At 44.9% G+C, this 11201-nt stretch overlaps 2 protein-coding genes across 2 annotated transcripts in view; both read right to left on the minus strand.

Annotated features, from left to right (window-relative positions):
• Positions 1 to 8426, minus strand: part of LOC149290022 (immunoglobulin lambda-1 light chain-like) — a 118997-nt gene extending 110571 nt beyond the window's left edge. Inside the window, exons 1-2 of the mRNA XM_089489748.1 lie at positions 8355 to 8426; positions 7890 to 8200 (exon numbers count right to left, since the gene is read on the minus strand). Coding sequence (XP_089345874.1) covers positions 7890 to 8200; positions 8355 to 8400 — 357 coding nt within the window. The 5' untranslated portion in view covers positions 8401 to 8426. The remainder of the gene's footprint in view (positions 1 to 7889; positions 8201 to 8354) is intronic.
• LOC149290021 (immunoglobulin lambda-1 light chain-like) overlaps positions 1 to 10341 on the minus strand; it is a 128316-nt gene extending 117975 nt beyond the window's left edge. The window contains exons 1-2 of the mRNA XM_089489750.1: positions 10265 to 10341; positions 9808 to 10110 (exon numbers count right to left, since the gene is read on the minus strand). Coding sequence (XP_089345876.1) covers positions 9808 to 10110; positions 10265 to 10310 — 349 coding nt within the window. The 5' untranslated portion in view covers positions 10311 to 10341. The remainder of the gene's footprint in view (positions 1 to 9807; positions 10111 to 10264) is intronic.
• Positions 10342 to 11201: the final 860 nt, after the last annotated feature.

The following is an 11201-nucleotide window of genomic DNA, read 5'->3' on the forward strand; positions in this document are numbered from 1 at the left end:
ATGCTTATGTTTGATGCGTGGGTGCTTAATCTTTCGTTCTGTCAAAAAGCATCTCACTAGCTACATGCCCCTGACTTCTGAAATAAAGCTTGCTACCCATCCACAGAAGCCTGATTTACTGAGTGTGGGGGAAGAGTTCAGCTAGTTCGGACACATTGCTTTTGAGGCAATAAAACGTTGCTTTTGGGGAGAACAACGTGGACAATGGCAGTGCATGCACTATAATGGTAATACGTGTGCTATAATAACAGTAGAAAGCATATTCTAGGAAGAGGTGGCTTAGGAAATTGTGCTTTGCTGAAAGGTGATTTCCCAAGTCACCCCTTCATAATGTCATATCCCTAAGAATCTCCTCAGAAATCCAACATTGAAGCAATAGCTATGTCTGGATCAAGCCAGACTCTGGGCTGGGTGACTGCCTCTTTCTCTCCTATCCATGGCTGTTAGACGTTGCCAACGGTGCCACTTATGGAGGGACATCTCATAGCAACAAAAATGGCCAACTATTGAGTCAATGGGAGATTAGGCCAACTCAGCACCCTTGTAGGATCCAGGCCTGTGTGCAGACAGCATCAAGCCAATGTAACCACTAGGAGCCAGAGCAGTATAGTGGTTGGATGGTTGGACTGCAGCTCTGGAGAGCAGGGTTCAGTTCCCAACTTGGCTACGAAAGTCACTGGGGGACCTTGGGCAAGTCACATGCTCTCAGCCTCAGGGGAAGGCCATGGCAAACCTCCTCTGAATCTTACCAAGAAAACCCCATGATGGGTTCGCTTTAGGCTCACTTCTCTAAAGATGCCAGCCACAGGTGCTGGTGAAATGTCAGGAATAAACTCTTCTAGAACATGGCCACAGAGCCCAAAAAACCTGACAAAAAATCATGTGGAGTTTCTATTTCTAAAGAAAGAAGTTAAAAAAGAAGTAACTTTCTGCCTCACCCTTTCGAATGATTGTTTTAGATTTGTATATTGGATATTGTGTTATTGGTTTTATCTATTTTATGATGTGTTTGTAACTGGTTTTAAATTTTGTGTACACCACTTTGATCTTCTGGAAAAGCGGTATACAAATAAAATTTATTATTATTATTATTATTATTATTAAAATCCCAGAACCACCTGAAGTAAGGCAGCCCCCTATTTAACAGCATGTTGCCACCCAGAATATTCATCCCAGTTTTACAAAGGAAACCCAGATCCTCCAAAATATAAAATAAGGGAAGAAAGACCACCACCGCCATACCCGAGATAAGGAGCATTAATCTGAGAATCATGGATTGAGGGTCAATGAAGCTCTTTAAGAGTGGTGACTTCCCTGCTCAGGGGAGGAAGAGCAAAGGTTTTTGTCACACTTCTCCGCCAGATTCAACCGCTGTGACACACGCTAGCAGAGTGAGACCAAGTAGCACAGTAATAAACTGCCTCATCTTCAGCCTGAACGTTTGTGATGGTTAAAAAGGCATCATTCCCAGAAACAGACGCAGTTAATCGATCCGAGATCCCGTCTCCCCGGTTGCTACAGCCATTGCAGTGTACAAAGCGAGGAGCCTGGGTACTTTTCTGTTGAACCCAGCTAACATGGTCATACCAGTTATCACTACTTCTGGAACAGGAGAGTTTGGTTGTTTGTCCTGAGGACACCGACGCAAAGGCAGGTTGAGTCACTGTTCCCTGTGAACGGACACCTTTACAGAGAGAAAGAGAGAGAGAGAATGTAATAAAATGCTCCTTCATTGTCTGCTTAGATACCACCAATGCATTCCTTTTCCATCAGAAATGCCCACTGCAGATCATTTTGTTGGGTACCCTTCTGAGATATCAGATCTTCACATCCTTTTGTGTATGTAACTTCATGGCTCTTGTATGGTGATGCCATGGATTTCATAGGGTTTTCTTAGGCAAGGAATACTCAGAGGTGGCTTGCATCTTTACCTGCCCAATAACTTAGAAGTACAAAGAACAGCAGAATGCAGGCCATGGTGGATTCCTCAAAGGACTTCAGCTCTCCGAAAGAAACCGAAGATTGTCTGGGACCTTCCACTGCCTTTCCTAAATTGCATGGAGATGAAGATCAAGCTCTTCATGCAAATCAGCTATGTGTACATTGGTTGTGCTGGATTATCATGCTTCTATGGCGAACCCATGGCATCACGAGAAACGCCAATACAACAGCATTGATTTGCCTATGAGACCTACCCTCCGCCCCTCAAATGTTTTGGGATGTTAGGATGATGACAATACTCAAGGTATGAAAGATCTCCATTAAAAAGCTGGTTGAAGAATAGGGCATGTATCTTAAAGGTTAGAGCAGTGGTTCCAAACCTTCCTAATGCCGTGACCCTTTAATACAGTTCCTCATGTTGTGGTGACCCAAACCCATGAAATTATTTTCATTGCCACTTCATAACTGTAATTAAATAGGTGTTTTCCAATGATCTTAGGCGACCCCCATGAAAGGGTCATTCGACCCCCAAAGGGGTCCCGACCCACAGATTGGGAACCACTGGGTTAGAGGATGTGATGTTCATGGAGAGGAACATCACATCCAGAGGAAAGGTTGAGGTAGTCCCTGGGAAAGCAGACTGTTATCTGCATGACGTGGTGGGAAAACTTTGCTAGCAAGAGTGAAAATGCTTGGAAATACACAAGTTTGTGAGCTGGTAAGATGCTAGGTGACATCCTAAATACCTGAAAGACACCAGATCCCATGTATCTTGGAAACTAAACAGGGTCAGCCCTGGTTAGTAATTGGGTGGGAGACCACCAACCAATAGCAGGTTCTGTAGGCCCTATTTTGAAGGAAGTGACTTGCAAAACCACTTCTAAGTATTTCTCGCCTAGGAAAACCCTATGAAATTAATGGGGTCACCAGTCAACAGAAGGCTTGAAAACACATCCACACATCCACAAGATGCTAAGTCTCTTTGGGGTGTGAAAGAATTACCGTTTGCTCTCAGGGAAGTTGTTTCCATTGATAGGAGACTCTTGAATAGTGTTTGTTATCAGGGCATGCAGAATTGAGCGAGAAGACCCTGGAAGAGCAACCAAGCATCGTGAATGTTCTTCTTCACTTCACAGCATCAGTTGCAGGTGTTGTTGGCAGATCATATCACTGAACTTTGCCAAATGAAGGAAAGGTGGATCAACATTTCCCCCTAAAGGCCAAAGATAAGAGAACAAGCATGTCACACATTGTATATGTAATGTTTCGAAACCATATACCGGAAGCTCCGTCAAGTCTAGCCAAACGTAAGCATTTTTAGTTCTTATAACTGAAGCATGTTTCCTGCATGCCTCACATTTCAGTCCAAACATTAGTCCCAACGAGAAGAAACTCATTGGATCAATGAGACTTGTCACCACTTATGCGTCTGCAGGTGCGGCTTATGTGCATGCGAGTCCCTTTTTGCGTAGAGTGTGGTGTGTGTTCTCTTACTCTTGGGCTTTTACTACCTGGTGGAATAGGAGGGGTCCCTGCTGTTATCACTTATATGGTGGAGAGAAGATAGACAATTCTAACCATGAAGAGCCATCTGTTCTGGGATCCCAAAGGAAGGAAAAGGTGGATGCACTCCTTTCAAAAGTGTACCCTCATGTCTTCCCCTCCGACGGAGCTGAAACCAGTTGCCTCTCCACTGCCTGAAACCAGGCCCTTCAACATTTCACAAAAGAAAAGTAGGATATATGTGGCTAAGGAGCATCAGAGCATTTTTGAGATAGCAAGCATTCCCCTCAGCTGAGTTAGACTACTTTTGAACTCTGAATTCAGTTTGTACCAATGAAGGTAAGTTAAGGACAATGGGCAGAAATGAGAGATGGTTCCAGTAGATGTTGTTTGTCACACAACCAAGTAACAAGCATCAACAGCTAAAAAAACCCTTTACTACACAAGGGTTGAAAGCACAGGAGCCCTCTCCAATTTACAACCCAGCAGCCTGAAATTCTTCACCTATTGAATGGCTTTGCTGGTTTCAAATTTGTGTTAGCGCACATAGACTTTGCAAATGGATTTCTTTTGTTTCTTTCAATAGCATGGGATCTTTATGAAGAGCCCTGAGAAGCTTGAATGTGCCCAGAAAAATACAGCGGGCCCTTGGTATCTACTGAGGTTTGATTTTGATGGATACCAAAATCGGTGGATGCTCAAGTCCCATTAAACACAATGGTATAATAAAATGGTGTCCGTTATATAAAATGCAAAATCAAGGGGCAAATAATTGAAGATATACACTCCCTAGAGCAGTGGTTCTCAACTTTCCTAATGCCACCACCTTTTAATACAGTTCCTCATGTTGCGGTGGCCCCCAACCATAACATTATTCATATAATAATATGAAATACGTGCTTTCTGATGGTCTTAGGCGACCCCTGTGAAAGGGTGGTTCGACCGCCAAAGGGGTTGGGACCCACAGGTTGAGAACCGCTGCCCTAGAGTCTCTCATCCCTATGCCAGGAGAAGAAGAGTGAAGATTTAGTCTCACTTCTCCATCCGACTTTGCCACTGTGCAACGTATTGCTGTACCACATCAGACAATAATAATTGGCTTCATCTTCAGCCTGAACGTTGGCGATAGTTAAATAGCCCACATTCTCAGATTGGGAAGCTGTGAAATGATCCGGGATCCTGGCTCCCCTGCCACAACCCTGACAATGCACTTTGCGGAGCGGTTGCTGAGGTCTTTGTTGAAGCCAGAAAAGGTTCTTGGGGTCACTGCTGATGGTGCAAGACAGGTTCGCCATTTGTTCTGGGGCTACAGACTGGGAGGCGGGCTGTCTCTTTGGGAGAAATCTTGCCAAGAAAACCCTACCAGAGGCAGTGTAGTGCAATGGTTTGAGCATCAGACTAATACTCTAGGAGATCAGGGTTCAAATCCTCTCTTAGCTTAGCTTGCGGATCATACGTCTGTCATGGAAATGCACCTTGGGCAAGTCCCACTCTCTCAGCCTCAGAGGAAGGCAATGGTAACCCCTTTTGAACAAAACCTGTCCAGAAAATCCCGGGAAGTTGAGGTTTCAAGCAGACAAGAGACACAAGCATCCAAGAGCACCCTGCTATCCATTTTCCCTGTAAATTTTACTAAGGCACTGGCCATGCTGCCATGTCTTCCTGCACCCTATCTTAGTACCTGGCTTTGTTCTTAGGAAAGAAAATTGTTGATCAGCCCATGTCTTCATGGAGAAGGGAGTTGGAAATCCTTACAAGAGCAACCAAGCATCATGAACATGCTCATTTCACACTGAAGTGTAGTTTCTGTAAGAGTCTCCATAGCTGGTGATAACAACTCAGTACCAAAAGTGGGGAAACTTGACCGACACTTCCCCCAGAAGGTGAAAGCCAGGATAGCAGACCATACATAAGTTTGCAGGAGTTATTAAAAATCAAGTTGTTCTCAAATTTGGTCACGTTTCGGTTCTCATTTACTTCCTCATCAGCTGGGTGTCCACGCGCATTGAGTCGAGCTGCATTTAATGGCTTGTTTGATCTTCACAGATGTAAGAGATGTGAATACTGCAAATTTCCAGTCACTGACTTGACACTGCTTTTAATAGCCAGGGCTCCATGCATTGAAATTCTAGGATTTGTAGCTTTGTGAGATGTTTAGCTTTCTCTGTTAGAGAGCTCTGGTGCCAGAACAAATTCTAGATCCCAGTTTTCGCAGGATGGAGCTATGGCAGTTAAAGTGGCGTCAAACTGCATTATTTTTGCAGTGGAGCGTGAGGTGCCCTGCAACAGGCCTGATGACTCCCAACTGCACTGTGTTTAGTTTTTTGTGGGTTTTTTGGGCTATGTGGCCATGCACTGTGTTTGTTATCTAACACCATGGTAGCCACTGAGGACCTTGAACATAACCTGGCCTTGGTTATAGGCAGAATGAGGATGGTTAAACAAAGATTAAATCCAGGTTCAGGGATGAGGATTCAACCTGTTAAGGAAGTTGGCAAGTTCCAGGTTGCACTTTAGGAGTCCTCCTTGAGACTGTATTGGATTATTATTATTATTATTATTATTATTATTATTATTATCTCTATTATGTAAAGCACTGTACAAATTTTATAGCACTCTATAAATACATGTCGTAATAATAATAATAATAATAATAATAATAATAATAATAATAATTCCTCTTTTCCAACAGTCGTCAATCTTAGTAAGCATTATTGTTTGTATTTCTAATGAGTCATGTCTTCTTATGATATGTCCAAAGTACGTCAGCCTCCATTTTGTCCTCTTGGCTTCTAGGGAGAGTTCAGGTTTGATTTGCTCTTGAACCCATTTATTGGTCTGTTTGACAGTCCTTGGCATTTGCAAAACTTTCCACTATGACTGCATTTTAAATTAGCTTAACATTTTAAATGAGTTTTCTTCCTCTCTGCCTTCTTCACTCTCCAGCTTTCTCAGCCGCGCGCAGAAATTGGAAATATGACAGCATGGACCGTCCTAACCTTAGTGTTAAGTGATATATTTTTACAGTTCAAGATCTTGTCTTATTCCTTCATAGCTGCCTTTCCAAATCCTAGTCTTCTTCCAATTTCTTGACCGCCATCTCCGTTCTGGCTAATGACTCAACCAAGATATGGTAAACCTCAAGCCATTTCAATGTCTTCATTGCCTACTTCAGTTAGTCATACAGTGGTACCCCGGGTTACGAATTTAATTCGTTCCGCGGCGCCGTTCGTAACCCGAAAAGCCTTCGCAAGCCGAAATGCCATAGGCGCTAATGGGGAAAAGCCGCGATTTCGTGTGAAATCGCGCCGAAAAGCACCAAAATTTTTTTCGTAACCCGAAATAACCTTCGTAACCCGGAACAGTTTTTTTCAATTGATTTTTTTCGTAACCCGGAAATTTCGTAAGGCGGCGCATTCATATCCCGGGGTACCACTGTATTTTGGAGGCGTAATGAAGAGTTATGACGGAATAGAAGTGAGAGTGCATAAAGATAACTAGGGCCCCATATAGAGAGGCCAAAGTAAAGCTGCTTTGGGTCACTTTGAGGCATGCTGTTTAAATGATGCATCTGTCCTAAGAGTCCGGAAGCTGCGCCAAAGTCACGCTCCAGTCCTAAGGACTGGAGCGTGGCTTTGGCACAGCTTCCGGACTCTTAGGACGCGTGTGTCATTTAAGCAGTGTATCTCCAAATGACTTCTCAGCCCTTATTCACATGCATCTTTTCTCATACAGAAAGAATCTGGGAAGTGCTTTAAGAGTACCCAAGCATCATGAGTACCCAAGCTCCCTTTCCCCATCACTTTCTTCACCCCATTTTAAAGGTTCAGGTTGGGAATTGGACAGTGGCCATAGGATCCATTTGCCTTGGGCCTAGAGGCAGCAAGTGCCAGAAGAGGCAGATACAGGCAGCCAAGGAATTCCAGGGGGTATATTTCAGAGGAAGGCTATGTTTCAGAGGAAAGAACTGGTAAAACCACTTCTAGGTGCTCCTTGCCTTCAAAAACTCTATGAAATTCATGGGATTGCTGTAGGTCAACAGACATCTTGAAGGCACTCCCAAGATTTACTTCAAAGTTTTAATGGACCAGTTTTGGGAGGCAGGGTTCAGGGCCTTAGGGAGCTCCCTAAAACTTCAGGCTCAACCCTGGAGGAGATTCACCCCACTGAAGTCACAGCCACCCACCACTGCTGACTTGAAGTTCTCCTTGAACCCAGAAAGGTGCAGAAGACTGTTCCCAAACCCAAGGACATAATCTCCCAGCCACAAAACCAGGGAGAAATGACCAGACAATGATGTCAGAATCAGACTTTCTCCTGAAAACACATACAAAGACACAGCTTCTTCAGGCTCCCCTAAGCTCTTCGGTGATTCTGGTTCCTCCGTTCATGAGGGGAAGAGTGGAGGTTTCGGTCTCAGTTCCCCATTAGATTTCACCACTGTGAAACACATTGCCAGTGCTATACCAACAACCACAGTAATACTCTCCCTCGTCTTCCGGCTGGACGTTGGTGATGGTTAAATAGCCAGTGTTCCCAGAGGCAGAAGCCGTGAACCGATCTGGAATCCCATCCCCCCTGTTGCTGCAGCCATTACAGTGGACAAAGCGAGGGGCCTGGCCAGGTTTCTGCTGATACCAGTAGACATAGCTGCTCCAGCTGCCACTGACACTTTTAGAGCAAGAGAGTTTAGTGGTTTGTCCCGGGGCCACAGATTCAGAGGCAGGTTGAGTCAACGTTGCTTGTGAATTGACACCTTGACAATAAAAAAAGCAAAGACGTTCAAATTAAGATGGACACTTTGTGCTCAGATATCACAAAAGAATCATGCTCCCATGAGAATCACCCAGTGCCCATAGTTTTGACACCATCCCTGAGGACTACCAAAGGCCAGTTCTTCCCCTCCTTACCTGCCCAGGAATGGAGAAGGGTGAAGAACAACAGAGCCCAGGCCATGGTGAGCTCTCAGAAATGGTTTGGCTTTCTAAAAGATACAGAGAAAGTGGTTTGGAGGGCCTTCCTCCTCCAGGTTTAAAGGACCCAGTGCTGAGGACCATCCCCTTTATGCAAATCTCTTCTAGGCTCATTTATTCAAATAAAGATGCCTACCATGAGAGTTGGCGATGGTAGGATCGCTCACCACAAAATAAACCCTGAGGAGGAAGAGGGATTAAAGCGCTGGGGTGACGCAGATGCTTTGCACAAAGGTCCACCTCCTGAAATCTCAAGTTCAGAAGGTCAGGTTGCAGGGAATAAGGAACCAACCAAGAAATTATGAAGCATATTGAAAACACGATTATGGAAAAGCAGAGAGCAACCGTAAGGCAACCCTATCACTGGGTTTTCTTGGCAAGATCTGTTCAGAGGGGCTTTTGCCTTCCTCTGGGGCTGAGAGACTGCAACTTGCCCAAAGTCACCCAGTGGGTTTCCATGGCTGAGCAGAGATTCAAACTCTCTTCTCCAAAGTCATTGTCCAATGCATAAACCACTATGCCACCTTGCATCTCAGGGATATTTCATATCCTAATACCTTTCAGTGGAAAACACCACTTTGATCTGCAGCTGGAATTCCCTCAGCCTGCTTGTGTTGTTATTTTGGACCAGAGAGAGAGCTGGCTGGGACTGTTGCCCATGCCCAATCAATCAATCAATCAATCAATCAATTTTATTTACGGTCCTCAACCAATACATCTCAAAGATGTATTAGTATTAGCCAGTAAAAACACACTTACAAATATGCTATCACACCTACGGAATATCGGCTAAAATATTAATGTGCATATAGACAGGCAGCATTCCACTGTTGTCTGTGGCTCTTCCATGGAAGAGTGCATGGGAATTGCAGTGCTTAGGGAGGGGGGAGCTTTGGGAATGGCTTCCCCAAAAGCCTGTGCAGCCAAATTCATGGGGCAGGTTAGGCTGCACGTTCCATTTGTCTCACATTTGAAGGATGGGATGTAGGAGTCTCTGATGTCAAGGGGGTCGTGACTCTACTCCGGGTTTTCCTTCGTGTATTAAAGGAGCTTATCTAACATGCAGCATTTACTTTGCGATTGGTCTTCAAAGGCCTAGATAACTCCTTTAAAGTTCTGAGTCCAATGTGGAGCCAATTCACCACCATCAGAGTAGCCCACCGCTCCTGCTTTGAAGTCCTGCAACCTCCCAAACTGTTCCCAAATCTGAGAACATCTTTTCCCACCCAGAAAATCAGAGAACAATAACCAGACAATGATGTCGGAATCAGACTTTCTCCTGAAAACACACACAAACACACAGGCTCTTCAGTGACTCTGATTCCTCCATTCATGGATGAAAGAGGGGTAGTTTTTGTCTCAGTTCCCCATCAGATTTCACCACTGTGAAACACATTGCTATGCCAACAACCACAGTAATACTCTCCCTCATCTTCTGTCTGGACGTTGGTGATGGTTAAATAGCCAGTGCTCCCAGAGGCAGAAGCCGTGAACCGATCCTGGATCCCTTCTCCCTTGTTGCTGCAGCCATTACAGTGGACAAAGCGAGGGGCCTGGCCAGGTTTCTGCTGATACCAATAGACAGTACCGCTCCAGCTGCTGCTGCTGCTTTTACTGCAGGAGAGTATGACCATTTGACTCGGGGCCACAGACTCAGAGGCAGGTTGGGTCAACGTTGCTTGTGAATTGACACCTTGACAATAAAAAAAGCAAAGAAGTTAACATTAAGATGGACACTTTGTGCTCAAATATCTCAAAAGAAACATGCTCCCATGAGAATCACCCAGTGCACACAGTTTTGATGCCATCCCTGAGGACTACCAAAGGTCACTTGTTCCTCTCCTTACCTGCCCAAGAATGGAGAAGGGTGAAGAACAATAGAGCCCAGGCCATGGTGAGCTCTCAGAAATGGTTTGGCTTTCTAAAAGATACAGAGAAAGTGGTTTGGAGGGCCTTCCTCCTCCAGGTTTAAAGGACCCAAAGCTGAGGAACATCCCCTTAATGCAAATCTCTCCTAGGCTCATTTCCTCAAATGAAGGTGCCTACCATGTTTGTTGAGAGCTGGCGATGGTGGGATCGCTCACCACAAAATAAACCCTGATGAAGGAGAGAGCAGTTGCCAGGCATCCCAAAACTTGACAGTTCAGCATCCAAGCCTAGAGGCCTAGGGATGGTCTCTAGTGAACTTGGAAAGGGCAGGAAGGTGGCAAGGAGTGGATCAGGTGGATGCCTTAGAACAGCGGTTCCCAACCTGTGGATCACAACCCCTTTCACAGGGGTTGCCTAACACCATCGTAAAACACATATTTCCGATTGTCTTAGGAACTGAGATGAAAATAATTTTATGGTTGGGGGTCACCGCAACATAAAGAACTGTATTAAAGGGTCACAGCATTAGGACAGTTGAGAACCACTGCCTTAGAATGTCTCCAGAAGCCATTCCAAAACAGTCTACAGCACACACAGGTACTGTCAACACAACTAGCTCTCAATTCATAGTAGGGACGGTTCTGTCCTACAGGAACACCATTGGGGAACATGATTCGAGCCCTGATTCGGTTTCTCAGTCATTCTGATCTTTGCACTCTTGGGAGAAAGAATGAAGGTTTTTTTCTCACTTTCCCACTAGAACGTATCACTGTGGAACATGCTAGCAGTCCGAGACCAGACAAAACAATAATAATCTGCCTCATCTTCAGCCTGGAGATGTGTAATGCTTAAGGAGCCTGTGTTCCCAGAAGCAGAGGCCGTGAACCGATCCGGGATCCCTGCCCCTCTGTTGCA

The sequence above is a fragment of the Sceloporus occidentalis genome, unplaced genomic scaffold (genome assembly GCF_023333645.1).
Source record: "Sceloporus occidentalis isolate IW3139 unplaced genomic scaffold, rSceOcc1.0.p SCAF_41, whole genome shotgun sequence".
Classification (NCBI taxonomy): Eukaryota; Metazoa; Chordata; class Lepidosauria; order Squamata; family Phrynosomatidae; genus Sceloporus; species Sceloporus occidentalis.